The sequence below is a fragment of the Lepeophtheirus salmonis genome, chromosome 12, assembly GCF_016086655.4.
Source record: "Lepeophtheirus salmonis chromosome 12, UVic_Lsal_1.4, whole genome shotgun sequence".
Lineage (NCBI taxonomy): Eukaryota > Metazoa > Arthropoda > Copepoda > Siphonostomatoida > Caligidae > Lepeophtheirus > Lepeophtheirus salmonis.
The window spans coordinates 8,328,621-8,345,593 of record NC_052142.2 but is presented as its reverse complement, the minus strand read 5'-3'; the positions used below and the strand labels follow the sequence as shown (position 1 = coordinate 8,345,593).

The 16,973-nt window shown below is 33.5% G+C and overlaps 1 protein-coding gene across 2 annotated transcripts; it reads right to left on the bottom strand.

Moving 5' to 3' along the window:
- Positions 1-72: 72 nt before the first annotated feature.
- Khc (kinesin heavy chain) lies at positions 73-14,007 on the bottom strand. Of its 2 annotated transcripts, none has more exons than XM_040722082.2 (9): positions 13,719-14,007; positions 13,154-13,562; positions 13,005-13,092; positions 12,725-12,952; positions 12,272-12,665; positions 10,747-12,217; positions 10,226-10,691; positions 9,542-9,661; positions 73-309 (listed from the first exon to the last, which is right to left on the bottom strand). In XM_040722082.2, exons 2-8 carry the CDS (start codon positions 13,334-13,336, stop codon positions 9,549-9,551), a joined length of 2,943 nt encoding a protein of 980 aa, XP_040578016.1. In that variant the 5' UTR covers positions 13,337-13,562; positions 13,719-14,007; the 3' UTR covers positions 73-309; positions 9,542-9,548. The 2 variants fall into 2 exon arrangements, with proteins under 2 accessions (XP_040578016.1, XP_071748091.1); XM_071891990.1 differs by lacking the exon at positions 73-309 and adding an exon at positions 4,947-6,795.
- Positions 14,008-16,973: the final 2,966 nt, after the last annotated feature.

Here is a 16,973-nt window from a genome sequence, read left to right as displayed (position 1 = left end):
AATACCTCAAAACTACGAATTAATTTTAATTTGCCAACAAACTAATACAAAAATGACAAGTTCATTAGACAATCCGAATTAAAAGTGATATATTAAAAATACAATTATTGAGTAACTTTTTTCTTAAGTGAATAAATTATCAATGAAGAAGAAAAGTTAACAGATAGCAGTAGTAAGCAAAATATTAATTTACATCAGATGTATATAACAGTAAATTAATGTAGAAGTAATATCATGGTCAATCTTCTAGCAGAAGTAGTCTTCTAAATTTGAACCATACATATATCTCAAAAGAAAGATTTCCAAAGACTGCAAATAAAAACAAGACAGAAAATTAAATTTTATATTATTAATTAAACACATTGAAGGTAGTTATAAATTGTAAATTAGAAAGTAATGGGAGGACGGTACTTCAAAATTTTAATATCAAGATTACCACAATTTCAGTTCATATATAATTATTCAAATAAGTTAAAAAAGTAGATTATATAGATTAAAAAATTTATAATTCAATATCCATAGTACATTTCCAGCACAAATATGGCATTTAAAAAAGAAAAAACATATGTAGTGCAATAAATATTATTTACAGCAAAATTTCATGGGCGAATACAATTCTGAATGAAAATGTTTGACTTTTACTCAGAAAGCTAGTTATGGATATTTTTTTCTACTCCATTAAAATTTTGAAAAAAAGAATATTACATAGCTGTAAAGGAATTCTTAAGAAGTCAGTCTTTACATCTTTCAATGTAAGTTTAATTAATATATATTAAATATTTTAGTATCGAAATATTATTGTTACCATTTTGTACTGGGCAAGCCAGACACCCAAAACTTAAGACGAATAAGACAAACTCATTATTTCAATATGTTTGACCAGTTGACACAAAATCAATGTTGACTGAAGGACCTAACCTTAATTATCAGTCACCATAATTCTGATATTCGATTGTCAAAATTGAGAAATAGTAAAAAATCAAATCAATTCTTTCATGTAAATCATATGTTGAGTTGTAAAAAAAATAATCAGTGTTAACCCTAACAACTTGATTGTTTGATAGGAGAGCAGTTTAGCTGGCATGACTCTTAATTAAATTAGCTACAATGAGATATGAGATAAAAGAAATAAAAACAGATCCCACTCCCTATATAGTAAATATAAAGAAACGAATTACTCTGATGCCATAATTAGTAAATTTTAATACACACCATTAAGTAATAATTACAATATTTTGCAAGAAGAAAAAAATCATTCTTCTTCCATAACGTATTTACTCTCATATTAATAATGAATTTATAGGCAAGTTATGTTTACACAACCATAGAAGAAGTAAAGTACACTTTAGTGTTGTTCGAGTAGTTTAGTCTAGGAATATTTTTTTCTTTTTTTACAAGTAGAGGGACAACCTTTTGAAGCCACAAGCTGGTCATATCATAAGTTGTATTATTTATGTCTTTCATTACAAATTCTTTTCCATTGCTCTTCTAAGATGGACATTATGATTATTAGCACTGACAATTTTTTCGGGGTTTCAGGTTCTATTGGATAAGCTTGGACCATACATTGAAGTTCTTATCACACAAAACGAATACCATATCCTTTTTAATGCAATATTCATTTAAATTATTAAATGGACGCTGCATTGAAGCGTTTCATTGAGAATTTGTACATAAATCTTTGAAATCAATGACAGTTCTTGGGAATAAAAGCTTGGCCTGCTATAATAATGGCTGCATTTTAACTTGATATCCTAGTAGACGTAGATACATTGGAATAGCACAATCTTTCTGGGTTTGACTGGAAAGATATTTCGGAATATTTTAAAATCTGCTGTGAATTTTTGTTTAAATTTTCCTTCTATCTTGTTTTGTTTTTTTTAATTGTGTCGGTTTGTAAATCAAATCGCAGACGAAATCACCATACTGAAAGTGGAGTGAATAAGTTATTGAATATTGAGAAAGGTGCTTTGTCTAAGAATAACTCATAGCCAGGAACTTTTGGAGTATTCGTCCTGGAAAAAAGAATGAAGTGATGCAGATATATTCGTTGATTCAGATCCATAACCAGAATAGCAATTAGGAACATCATATTTTTTTGGAAATAATGAGAAACGACTTGGACAGAGATAATATTGTGAACAAATAATCCTGAATCTTTCTATCTCCTTACTCGATCCTCTCAACGATTTATAGTGTCTTCTTGCGGTTGAACGTTGGGGAGGACCTCAGACACTCTCCAAGAGCAGACAAAAAACCTTCCTTGTACGTCAACCACCGGAAGTCGGCCTTCAAGAAAAAACAGAATTCCTCAATTGTTGACATGGCCAGGAAGATGAACAAGTTTTCCATCAGCGGTGTTTAAAATAAACTCGTTTCCTAATTAACGCAGGATCCTGCCATGGACTTCCATACTTTGTGTTAAAATGGGTAAATAATCATGGTGGACCTGGTATATCCTGTACCAATTTATGAAAAATTGATTTTTGAAGAATTTATGAATACATAAATTGGAAAAAACATATTTCTAAGAAAAGGCCAGAATTATCATTTCTATTTGAATTTCTAAAAAAATATCAAATTGATAATTATTACTTCAATTGAAATACATAGGCTGCTATATATAATTCTGGCCTAATAATGAAAATGGAAATATTTATAATCAAAAATGGTTTTATTGTTTTTTAAAGTATTCTCCAGCATGATTAATACACTTTTACATGCGCTCGAACCAACTGTCGAAGCTCTTTTTCCACTCCGATTGAGACACCTCCAAAACATTACTTTTAAACGCGTCAACAGCATCTTCTTGCCACTAAAATCGTTGACCATGCATTTTTTTTCTTGATGTGCGGGAATATAAAGAAGTCATGGGGGTCAAGTCAGGACTGTACGGCGGATGACCCATCAATTTGACGTTTTAGCCGGTCAAAAGGGCGCTGGTTAGAGCCGATGTGTGAGAGCTCGAATTGTCATGGTGAACAATGATTCGTCTTCTCTTGTTCGTTTTTCGAATTTCTCCGAAAACTTCAGGCAAACAAATTGTGATGTACCCCCCAGAATTGATGTCCTACGATGCTCAAGTGAAACAGTCTCCACATGACCAGTTTTGCCGAAGAAACAGGCGACCATTTGCTTCGTAATGATTCTTCCACGAACAATTTTCGTTGGATTTGTCTTGTCTTCGAAGATCCACACCGTCGATTGTTGTTTTATTTCGGGATCATACACATAGATCCCTGATTCGTCTTTTGAAGCACCGCGAGCGTATTTTTTAACATTTCTTTGCACCAATCGTCACGAGCCTTCGTTCGAGCGATTGTCAAATTGTGCAGGATCCAACATGGAAAAACCTTTTTTACGGCCAGGTGTACATGCAATATCGAATGTATGCCGGTGGAAGAAATAGCCAAAGATGCTTCTATCTCACTGTATGTTACAAGACGATCTTGCATGATCACTTCACGCACAGCATCAATGTTCTCTGGCACAACGACCGTTTTTGGACGACCTTCACAGAATTAGTCTTTGAGCGAGCGTCGGCCACAATTGAATTCATTAAACCAGTTTTTCACAGTGTTATAGGATGGTGCTTCATCGCTATACTAAGATTTAAGTTCATCAATCCACTCTTGTGATAATTCACGACGAAAGTTCTGAAAAATGATCGCACGAAAATGTTCACAACTTAATTCCATTTTTTGGCAAATTTATTTTTCAAGTCACTGTTAACAACACAAATGATGGTCATACGTCTAAGTACGATTATGCAACAAAAATGTCCAACTTTCCAAAGGAAATGTCAAATTGCACCTGGCAACACTTACTGTAGCCTAGGCCAGAGATATATATAGCAGCCTATGTAAGCAAACTTGGAAATTTTAACAAGACAATTATTATAGCTCATCAATTAGTCAAACTTATAACGTTTATGAAGAGACTTAACAAGAAACAGCAAGTTTCAAAATGCAGAACTCATAAAGGTCATCATTTTGTTCATGTTAATCACCATAGATGAAAATAATATTACAATGAAGGAGAGACCGGTTTTTTTAGTTGAGAGATGAATTTATGTTTTTTATTTACAGAACCCGTTGTTATTATTCTTATATTCTTAAAGAGAGGAAATATAACTTAAGTATAAAGTAATCACTAGTGCATGCAACAAGCAAAGTAACACTTATGATTTGTTGCAGTTATAAGTGTAGGTCCTTGTTTTATGCATTATGGATCTTTCTGGAGGAAGGTCTAGCATACTGGGCTTTAAAAGGAATAAGCACACCCTTTTTTGTTGATTTTTATATTTTAAAATTAGGTATTGATATGTGCCCCACCCATTATTTATTTTTGCTACAATTTTATTTAATAATGCATAAATTTTGTAAGTACATATATGTACGTTTGGGAATGAACCGTAGAAATGTCTTACTTTTCCTACTTTTGTAAACTTTTTAATTTTTGAAGTCTATCTAAAGAAACCTAACCATCAATTAATTAACATCGGTGTTGAAATTAATTATACTAATAATTATAGAAATTAAAATTTGAATCTTCAACAAATTCTTTTGCCTATGGAGAATGACCCTCCAGATGCATCCAAAAGTGTTTATGTAATTTCATTCGAATATCCTCGTGAGCAAACCTATGAAGATAGGGATAACTAAGAAGCAATTTAAAAAGATAGCAATCGTCTTCGAAAAGGTTTGGTGAACTCCAATACTGAGGTTTGTATTCATCATCAATATGACTTAGACGAAATTGAAGAGCCAAATTTTGATGAAGCTTAACCCATGCTTGTTTGTGAAAAAACAAATTACAAGTACATCTAAACATATATGTCTATCAGATTTTTTTTTTTTCTTCTTCTTCTTTTTTGTAGACAAATAGAAAAAGAAACCAATATTTCAACTGATACTCGAATCTAAATGTTATGATAAAATAGTCACCTTCCAAATATCGCTTCTAAATTAAAATTCCACCGTATGAAAATTCAAAAATGGAATAACTTCAACATTCCATTTGATACCTACGACTTCTTAAAATTATTCATACTAGATTCTTGTATAGAAAAAAACTATCTGCCTACCACTTAAACAATCCAACCTTTAGTAACAAGGTGAAAAGTGATACAATTTGAGCGAGTGATACTACTAAGTAGCTATCTCAAAGCGACATAAAAAAATATGTATTGGCAAAGACTCAATAAATATCTTAATAAAAAAAAGCAATGTCCCAAAATAGATTTGATGAATTTCTACTGTATACACATTTCGCTAACAACAACTATCAGAATCCCTTTGGAAAGTTTCAATTCTCTTTGAAACCATAAACGGAACTGCAAAAAAATATGTGGAAACGTTTGAATATATTTGTATGGATGAATCGATGGTCTATTACTTTTGACCCCACAATATAAAAAATACACCAAATCAAAACTCACATAATTTGGGTCTAAGATAAACGTTTTAGGTACGTCTTCCGGCGAGCTTCTTCATTGCATTCTTTTTGAGGAAGCCAAAACACAATAAAATGGTTATGAATTGGGACCTCATATACAACTTGAGAGATAAAAACAAAGTTGGATTAACAGTCACTGATACATCCAATAGACTCCATAAAATTTCCATCCCATCAAAAAAGGAATCAATGAAAATGAAAAGAAGGGAATTGAAGTGTACTTGAACGATAAAGATACAGTAATCATTGTTTGAAAGGACAGCAGACCAGTTTATATTGCAAATAATCTTAATTGAAAAAGATCAATTCGCGAAGAAAAAAGTAGAATTAAATCAGCCACATTTCTGCAAAACTTATAGTAACACTATGGAGGGGTTGACCTATCCCATTATTTGCTTTCAAACTATGCAATAAGTTTACGAAGAAAAAAATAGTATTGGTGATTTTATAATTGGTTTTAAAGTGTGAAAATAGTTCAAGAATGGCGTGTTTATAGAAATAGTGGTATAATTTTAAATTGAAAGGACAAACAAAATATTTTATTAATTGATTTTAGACGAGTATGTACAAAATCCTTAGTGAACTATCATGGTGAAAATAACCACACCACTATTTGCCAAACTTAAAACATAAAACAGTATTTCTTCTGTACGTTGTGATAATGTAGGACATCTAATTGTCAAAACAAATAAACGAAATGCTTAGATGCAAAAAGTATGACGCAGGTTTTTATGCTAATTATTTTGAAAAATACCGTATTCAACACTTGTAAATAATATTTATCAATGCATTTTTTATCATATTTATCGTAATTAAGTAAACTTGGAATAAAAGAATACGAAAATTAGTCATAATATCATCAAAGCATCATTTTAATTTATAAGAAAAAATATTTTTGTAGGAGATTTTCCAAGCGTACATATAAGTACGTGCCCATCAATGACACATGGGACACTTTTGATGAAAAAATAATTTTGAATATTTATATAGTACTAATAGAAACTACGTTACAAAATTTCATTAAAAAAATTCAAATAATTTATACACTCAGGTTAAGCATACTGCGGCTAAAAAGGAAAAAAAAAAAAAAAAAACTCATTTTGGATGATTTGCCCGATATTTTATATCTCATTACACCCCCATAAATAAGATGTAGGAACATCAGTTATAAAAGTAACTAATGAATAAATTGCCGTAGAAGTAAAAAAAAATCTCCAAACTCCACCAGATACTTATTTGGTTCGATTTGAATGATGAAGAAATAAGCAAGTCCCGATACTAACAATATAGGCTTATCCATATATAAACTATCCTTCCTCATTTGTCAAGTTGTAAAATCTGTAAAAGAGTTTGATCAGTATCGGAGGCAATAATATGACAGAAAAACGTACCAGACTTAAACCTAAAAATTGTTAATTACTAATGTATATGGCTCATAACTTGAGGGCTTTAAAATTTGAGTATTTGTAAATAATTTAAAATTAAATATATATTATTCAATGATTTTTGTTAATGCTTAAGTTAGATTTTTCGTTTATTAAATATACGAGTATGTATAATAATTAAGCTGTGTTTTTAGCTTGTTTGAATATAAATTTGTTACTTCAATAAAAGGTTCAACATTTTAAATAAATCTATTTAATATATTGTCTTTTTTCGATCATGTTATTTAATATTAAATCTCATATTATAGAAAACAAAGAGAGGTGTTAAGTTGAATTATTTAAATTTTCCCAACTTCGAGTATGTAAAAAAACAGCTTAACTATTTTTAAGTTATAAAACAACTGATACGAAAATTCCCTATGAATAAAAAATGCTGTCAGATGGTTCACGATCGATGAATTAATTAATATTTTACATATTATCTCGGCTGAATCTTTATGCCCAACTAGAGATATCTTGTCACTGAAAAGCTCCTTATAAATATTTAGTTCTGATTTTTGTTAAATATTGTATCCTTAGTATATGAGTCTGCTGGCAAACTAAACAAACAAAGTGTGACAAAACAAAACAAAAAAGGCATTCAGAGATACGAGTACATCTTATATTTTTGTAAAATACAGAATCGAAATATTATTTTTTAATGATAGCGTATCAGATTATATTTTGACAACAGCCCATGTCTAGTGACCAGAACATTTTTCCGATAAAGAAATCCTGAGCTCACTCCCACTCGTTTTTAAAGCAATGAGAGCGCTCCCGTTCAGCTCAATTAAAAATGAGCGGCGCTCATTTTTTCTTTCGTATAGGTGTATTGGACAACTCTTTATGATAGCAATTAAATTTAACATATTACAACTTCAAGTGTGCCGTACGATTTGTGACAACCATATATTATTTGCAATAGCAAATAATAATCCAAATGATTGGTGTAATTAAAAAAGGTGTGTCAATTTTTTTAAAATTTGTTTTATGGTGTGCCTTGAGGACAAAAAGTTACGGAACCACCGTCTTAGGAGACATGTATTTACGAAGTTTTATGCCCTATCATCCAAGTAAGCCTCATGATTAGTTTGAGCATGAACTAATGTTTTTTTAAAGTTTTTGAAATTATGCTAGCGTGAGATTTTGAGATCATATGTCAATTTACTAAATAAAAATAGTGGAAAAACGTAGTTTGATTGAGAAAATTCGTTAACAGAATATGACTTAGGTATCTCTGGACAGAAAGGAACTGGCGGGTGTTTCTACGGCAACCGACATTAAAGTCTTCTTTGAGAGGCAAACTCGTCAATTGAAACAGGAGAGCCACAGATACAGCATAGAAAAGAATATTCTAGCTTATCTTGAGGCATAACTGAAACAGTCTACTCCTGTGAGCACATTAATTTTCGGGTTTGAATTGGAGCTTTCTAGTTATTTATTTTATACTTCTTTGGAATCCACTTGTTTTTTTGTACGAGTTTTTTTATACATGCATTAGATTAAGTTTTAAAAACAATTGTTTTACAATTTTTTCTTTGTTTATTTAACAATATTTTTAATATGTCTCCAAATTGGCGTCACTTTCAATTTATTATTCTATTTATGACGTCATTGCAAACGATCTATAGTGCTCTTTGCCTGTTGATGACGTTTCAAATTTCCAAATATGAAAGAAAATTAATAAATGCACTTATATTTTGCTAGTTGGCAGGCATATACTTAATGATGTAAATCTGAAGCGTTTTTAGCAGCCCATTTAATTTGTAATAGGTAATAAAAACTAAGATTTTTATTTTCCTCAGCGGTTATCATTATTATTTAAATCATGAGTAGTAATCATCCTTTCCGAAATAGATTCAATTAAATTCAAAACCTGATTGAACATTCGTGTGCTGCACGTAAAAGACGAAGCATACCCCCGAGGGTTTGTTGAGGAGTTATAATTGTAAATCCTTGTTGAACTCAGAGTAGAATTGGGGATCGACATCAGAGTAATTCCAGCAAATGTCGCTTATTTATATCTTTTTCTCCTTTCTCTCGTCACAGCTGATTATTGCTGATATAATGAAACGTTCTGAGCATTATTCCTTCTCTCCTAAAAAACATTCTTCAAATTATCATACTGATTTCCGGTTTCTTTTTTTTAGCATGACCATTCTACACTGGAATTCAACATGATTTGGAGGAGAGAAATAATAATGCTCATGACGCTTCATTAGACTAAATACAATCAGCTGTGACAAGGGAGGAAGGAGAAAGGGCAATAAACAAGGGTATTTGCTAGAACTACTCCTTTGTTGATCCACAATTTTACTCTGAATCCAATAAGAACATGATTAGTTCTTTATATATATATATAATGCTGGTGGATCCACAAGATTTTATTTTACGAGGCATTTTTAATTAGAAAAGACGAATAAAGTTTTGGAAAAAAATAGTGTTATTTTTATTTGAAAATTTTACGAGGCATTTTACATTTTTTTGTAAAAAGCAATAATCGTCTAAAGTGTGAACGCAAAAAAAATATTGAAGGGGGCCCTATAGACGCCCCTGTAATTAAATGTATTTTTACCGTCAAACAATAATTTCTCTGTTTTACAGGTTGAAAAAAGTATCTTAAAACGTTTGATCTTATGCAACAATAAATTAATACTTACAAAAATATCAGTGTTTTTTTAACTCTTGAGTACTGGATATTGATCGAACAGACACACCATGCCTTGTAACGGCAGGTAGTGCAGTTGTAGTTGGATGATGACCAGCCCGGATTGGCTTAACTAGATTTATTAAATAAAAAAACAACGGTAGAACAATTGAAAAATTACTACTTAAATATTTTTAATTCAAACTCTAAATCAGATAAGATCAAAGTTTATTTTTATGGAAAATCAAAAAAAAGGAAATTCATATATTAATTGAAAGGCACAACAGCCTCCAATCAAGCGTAACGAGGAGCATTTATCTGTAAAAGCTCAACTTCAGTACTAGGTTTACTTAGTGGCTAAATCAACTAATTTACTAATTTCCTTATTCAGAAAACATTTTTCACATCATAACGAGAAGTATCATATACAGTATATTACAAAAAGGGGCAAATAAGTACCTAAAAAGATTTGTGCTAATTTTAATGTCAAGAAAAATATACCTCTCAATTAAATTTAGAGGAAAAATAAAAATCAACAATAACTAATACTGAATCTTATATATTATCGATCTAACAATGCTTAAATTTAAAGGCATTAAATTTGGGGGAAAAAACCTAAGTAGTTAATTATATCTTTCTCATTTATTTTTTTGCCCGTTTTTATTAATAATACTCACATATTATATGATATATTTACCAATTAACGCAGAATTCCTATTCCGAGACAAACTCTTCTGTCGAACGGCTTCCTTAATTCTGTCAACCTCATACTGATACCTTTTTCTATCACGCATTGCTCCCTCTTTAGCATCTTTTAGGGCTGTTTCGAGAGCCTTTACACGATCCATAGTAGCTCTCAAACGTTTTTCAAGTTTTGGTAATTCACACCTAAGATCAGCGTTATCTCGGACCAATTGTTTATGAACTTTAGTTAATTGATCAAGATTGTTTTCCAAAAAAGAAATCTTCTGCCTCTGTGCCACAGATCCTCCTTGCTCTTCTAATTCATCCCCTGTCGTTGATTTCTTTACACGAGACTGTAAGTCTTGTACAAATAACTTTCGTAAATTATGTAAAGTTTGTAGTTCTTTAGCAACAGTCTCTTCTAGTCCTTTAAGATCCTGTTGGGCTTGATCCCGACGATCTTTCATTTGAAGCATTTCCTATAGAGTATCGGTAATAAAATGATTAAAAAATAGTTATAAACCTTATTCTTACATTTAATTTCTCTGATTTTTCGCCCTCAACTTCTCTTAGTCGATCATAATCTTTTTGAAGTTGATCAGTGGATAGTATCAACTTTTGATTTTCATCTTTTAATTGTCCAATTTTGTCCTGTTTCTCAATGATTTCATTCCTCAGTTGAGCAACCTGTTTCTGATGTTGCTCCCGATGAGAAGAGATTTGACCTTCCAAAGCATTTTTAAATTCAACTTCCTTTTGTTGATCTTTTTCGTCATTAGCCATCTGGTGCATTTTTTCAGAAGCCTTGAGTTGTGAAACTTCCTCTTGTAAGACATCCAAAGACTCTTCTAAAGTACGCTTTTTCATCTCCGTTTCCCTCACATTTTCAACAAGCGATTTCATTTTGGCTTCATGCTGACCTATAAGGAGCCTGTAATCGCTTAATTCCTTTTCAACACTTTCTTGCTTGTTCTTAAATGTTGTGTGTGATGATTCCAAAGAAGCCACTTTGTTAACAATACTTTTAACTTCCGATTTCATCTTAGAAACATATAGACGAGTTACTGTGAACTCTTCCTCTATCTTACCGTCCATGTTACTAGATTCTGGTTTTTTGAGATCGTTATTCTTAGACATAACAATGCCAACTTCATAAAGGTCTGTCAGAAGAGAACGCAGCATTTCATTGGTTCTTTTTTTTTGTTGGATTGCTGAATCTTTGGCAATTTGAAGTTCTGATGATACCGAATTTAGTTGGCTTTGTTTCTGGGACAACTCATCTGAGATGGTATTGTACTCGCGAGTTTTGGTTTCTGCTTCTTGTGATTTTTGATCATAATTAACGGCAAGTTCTTCAAGAGCCTGAAGGACATCTTTGACTTCATCTTTGGCTGAATCATTTTCAGCTTGAATTTTAGACATCTCTTTCGTCAAGTTTTCATAGTCTCTTCTTGTGGATGAGATAAGCTCTTCTTGTTCTAACATTTGCTCCTTTAATTTTTCCACAAGCTGAGACTGTTCCTGTATTTCATCATCTTTAGCATCCAACATTTTATATAATTGTTCCCTCTCCTCTGTAAGTTTTGATCTATCCTCTAATGAAATATGAGAACTAACTAAACTAAGTTGAGCTGTAGGTTTATTCAAATTTGTAGAGCTTGGCGCAGCAGAAATAGATTCTTCCATTTCCGCCAGATTTAATTGTTCATCAATATCTACAGTTTGACCGGCCCTCCATTTTCGAATCTCTTCTTCCAATTTATCAATTTTGCATTTTAATTTGGAGTTTCTATCCCTCTCCTTTTCATATCTTTTCTTCCATTCCTCCGCCGTCAATTCTTGATTAACTGCAACTACATTTTTAATAGTTTTAGCCCTTTTTCCAAAGTCCAGAGTCGATTTAGTTTCTGATTCGTTATAAGAAGCAGGTGATGCACATATAACAATAGTGGTTTTAGCATTTCCACCAAGTGATTCTTGTAAAATACGAGTCAACTTTGAATCCCTATGCACAATATTACAATTAAAGGAAACTTATGAATAAAATAAACAGCAGTACCTGTAAGGAATGTGAGATTTATTGCCGTCTGCAAGAGCTGCAATAACATTACCCAGAGCAGAAAGTGACTTATTAATATTCTTGGCCTCATCAAGAACAGTTCCTTCAGCACCCGTTTTACCAACTTTCTCACTACCAGCTAAATCGACTAAATAAAGTTTCCCGGATAGCTTCTTTTGATTTTCAAGATTTTCTTGTTTAACATGAATCAGAAAAACGCTATGGCTTCTAGACGAATGCTCATTCATGTTAGTTACAGCAACATGTCTATTCGACTTGCCCTCTTCAATCGCTTCAAGAACTTCTTCAGGACTAGATACAAACCTTTCTGTCGCTCCTTTGACATAAACTGCTTTATTTTTATCCTCGTGAACCGCTAGATTCACCTTGGAAGCTAGAACAGTCCCAATTTATAATATATATATATGCATACGATACTAGAAAGAATCTTACGATCCAGAAGGTCTCTTATTTTATCAAGATAAATCTCAAAATAAGACACTTTAATGTGAAACTCCAAATTCTCTTCCATGGAATAAATGTGATTAAAAATATCATCCACAATCCTGGGAATGATTCCCTGCAAGGCAGGATCCCCGATCACGCCTTCCATCGTGTGAGTCTTCCCAGAAGACGTTTGTCCATAAGCGAAGATGGTTCCATTGTAACCACACAACACATCTACAATCACGATAAATCAGCTTGGCTCAGGGGCGCACGGCCCGTCACTCACCTTTCACAATGCTCTTGGCAGCACCATCGTAGACTTCTTCCTGACGAACGTTCGGCTTCAGGACCTTATCGAACATGTACAACTTGCCCTTCAAAGCAAAACAAGCATCACAAGAGGGGGCACAGGGGCCGCATGGGGCACACACTTACAGAAATGGAGACGCATTGGTCGTCTCCTCCTCCGGGAAACTTGATTATGAACTTGGAACCAGTCTTCTCCTCGGTATCATTCAGGGGACGAAAACGACACACCACACGAATAGAATCTTCCGTTGGATTTTCTTTCTCCTCTGGAAGACTCTGACACGAGCCCAATACTCCTCCCGCTGACATTTCTTGGTCCTTGCTCCACACCTCATTCACTTCAATTCACTTCAATTCACCTCTCTTCATCACTCATCCACGCCCTTTTCCTTTCTTCTTCCTCTTCTTCCTCTTCTTCCTCTTCTTCTTCTTCCTCCTCTCTTTTCAACGTGATAATCATCATTCCTTTCCCACAGATTCACGGTATCATAGTCACTCAAATCGATTCTTCACGAACTTAACAATATTTGTTACTCTATGATGTTCAATAGAGTAACGAAATTAAAAATAAACTAATTATAATGAGTAATTCATGAAGCTGTAAATCACATGCATTTGGGTATATAAAAAACAACCTGAAAATCAGCATGGTAACCCTGACAATTTGAAAAATGTTTGGAGAGCAGCTTACCTGTCACGAAATTTTATTAGATTTTATTAGATATTAGATTAGATTAGCCGTGAGAAGAAGATACCAGTCACAGCGATGTCGACCCTCAATTCTATTGTGTGTCCAACAAGAACTTGCAAATGAGTTTACTGAGTTCTAAGTTGAAATAAATCCTTTTCTATGATCAATTCGACTTGATGAACTCATATGGACTTTGTACAATTATAAGATTATAATATTTGTCGTAGTTGTAATTTTATATCAACATCACATGTTACTTTAAGCCTCTTCTCTTCCATATCTGGATCATATTTGAAATCATAAAAAAAAGTTTTTTAACAAAAAATGACGGATTGACTTATTCTATACAACTTAAAATCAAAGTAGACTTACAGGGTACGTGGGGTGTTCGTAGTGCCACTTCAAACCGGTTTCTTGAGCGGTTAATGTGCTTTTTAGGGTCCTGCTCTTTAACACGTCAAGAGTATATATATATAGGGTTGGGAAAAAAGCAAATTCAGTTCACTTTGGATGCATGGGCTGGTTGCAGAGGTCCAAAGGGGAGCCATAGTCTCCAGAATCCTCGGGCAGGTCCTATGTTGAAATAGCAGAATTTCACAACGTTCCAAGCTCCACGGTAACAAAGGTGGCAAGGCTCTACCACAACTTTTGGTCAATAGGAGGGTGAAGGATGATGACTTTGATGTCAAGAGGAAGTCCCACAAGCACTGCAGCGGCTCTGAGAAGAAGGACATGCTGGAGGTCATCCAAGATATGGTTGATGTCGACCCAGCGGTGTCCATGAGGGCTATCTCAAGAGAGGTGGGCTGCTCTTATTGGCTTTTGTGGACCATTGTGAAGGAGGATCTGAGGTACAAGAGCTACAGCCTATGCAAGGGGGAGTTCATGAACCAGAACACCAAGGAGAGAATGTTGACCAAGGCCAAGGCTCTCGTCAACAGCTCAAAAAGTCCCCCTTCTCCTTGCATTCTGATCTTTTTATCAGTTGAAAAGAATTTTAATCAAGATGAAAAGGTCAACAGTAAAAACAACTGCTGGTTGTGCCAGTACGCAAAGGAGGTGCCCATCATCATGAAGACGAAGTTCCCTGCCCAGGTGATGGTTCTTGGGTGGTCTGCAATGAGGGCTACGTTATGTCTCCCCATGTGTTCGCCCAATGCCTCAAAATCAATGCAGTTGCATACATTGATGTCCTGAAGACCGTGATGAAGCCCTGGATAGATACTGTAGCTGCTGGCAGGCCATACATATGGCAATAAGGTGGAGCCCCTGCTAATACTGCCAACAAGATCCAGAATTGGTGCCAGGTCAATTTTCCACACTTCTGGGGAAGGAGGTTTGGCATCAAAAGGGGACTCCACGAATAAATGAAGAACACTGTTAAAAAAACTTCACACAGTCTTTACAGGGACTATTAAAAAAGAGGCAGCCCGTGGATATCTGGAATTGTTAAGCGAGTTTACTTCCTTCCACTACATCACGGAAGGATTCCTTTATTCTTATTAGCCAAGTGTCCCGCAACTTTAAAGATTTTACATAATTTTTGCACACCTTGGATGCCTCTCCTCTATATGAAGACGAAACTCTCTTTCTTCAATGGCAAGGGCTGGGATGTTTATGATGGCTTCCGGATCTCATTAGAGGAAAATTTTTCTTGATTTAATAAAGAGCCAGAGTTTTGATGCAAGTCATGTACAGTAAGAATTTTACACTCCATTGCTTCTTTCTCTAAACCTTTGAGATTTTATAGCCCATTAAAAAAAGCTCTCTTTGAAGAGTTCTGTCTAATTATATCCTCTGTTGAAGTAGAGTGATATATAGGTTTACAATATCATATAATCCTTTGAACTAAATCCCATGTGGGAAAGAGTGAGCTCAAGTACTTGTTGGAGAGGTCTTACCTGAATATTAAGCAAAGATGTATACGTGAGTTAGACTACTGATCTCCATTCGAGTTCAGATCTAGTCGATAGGTCAATAAGAACCTTGTTATAAATTTTAGATAAAACTTTTGACAAAAGAGCTAACCCTCCGCCCAGATCCTTTTGAGAGGCGGAATATAACTTTAATAGAAAAGACACAGAAGCCACTTCTCCTCCTTTGATTGCAATAAGAATAATTTATCGTTAGATGTGTGTAGTTTTAATGAACTTGTTTATATTTATTTATTATTTTAGGTACTGAGAATTTAAGTATAATTCCTTGAGTATGATTCGAATAAATTCTTCAGGTTGGATTTATAATATTTAGAGATCCTGATTACGAAAATTTGCAAGTACAAAGTTCATATGAGTTGACCAAGTCAAATTGATCATTAAAAAGGATGTTTTTCGCCACAATAGGTTGGTGATTGGAGGTTGTGCTCCTCCAGATATTATTATAACTCGTTGGACTTAGACTAATACCTCCCCACTAAATCATCATTTTTACTTTTCATATTTCACGCACAAGTGATTATTTTAAACTTATATGTTATATGTTCTCTTTTCAAAAATATGAGAATAATAACAACTGCTTCGAAAAAAAATAGAGGTGAAAAAATATGAAATTATAAGATTTCCATTGTACTCAAACCCTGATTGAACATTCGTGTGTGTCCAATATAGACGGAGATTATCCTTTAGGATTTGTTGCTGAGTTAAAATTGAAAGTCCTAGTTGGACTAAGAGTAGAATTGAGGATCGACATTGAAGTAATTATTACTAATGTCTTTGTTTATTTCCTTCTCTTCCTCCTCCCTCGTCACAGCTGATTGTAGATTATCTGACGAAACGTCATGAGGGTTAAGCTCTTCTCCAAATCATTTCTCAAATTGTCAGGGCACCATTTTTTTTTAAATATGTTCAAAATACACAAAATTTTCAGCACTAACTATACATATAACTCCCAACAAATCTTTGCAAGTCCTTGTTGGACTTGGAGTAGAATAGGGGATTTAGATCGCTATTATTCCTGCCTATATTATTACTTGATACAAAATGGGGTTTGTTAATATAGATAAAATACATGGAGTGACAATATTGAGCAAGAGCAAGGGAAATTCTTTGACACTGAGACAGCAGACAAGAGAAAATTTATAGTTAACCAAAACATTCAAAAACATAGTATTTCTTACTATAAGATCCAACATTTTTTTTCCAAATTAAAGGCATAATTTGGAGGAAAAAAAGTTAATTATGGCTAAGATATTTTCCACCTTTTTATTGTTTTTGTGCTCGTTTGGGACTTGGTTTAAAGCTTAAGGTGAGACCATTA

What these genes read in the sequence shown, in the direction of transcription:
- Khc (XM_040722082.2), bottom strand. Translation starts at nt 13,336, where the DNA reads ATGTCAGCGGGAGGAGTATTGGGCTCGTGTCAGAGTCTTCCAGAGGAG. An exon ending in AATAAGAGACCTTCTGGATC is followed by an intron (nt 12,666 to 12,724) that starts GTAAGATTCTTT and finishes GGACTGTTCTAG; the next exon opens with CTTCCAAGGTGAATCTAGCG. An exon ending in AAATCTCACATTCCTTACAG is followed by an intron (nt 12,218 to 12,271) that starts GTACTGCTGTTT and finishes TATTGTGCATAG; the next exon opens with GGATTCAAAGTTGACTCGTA.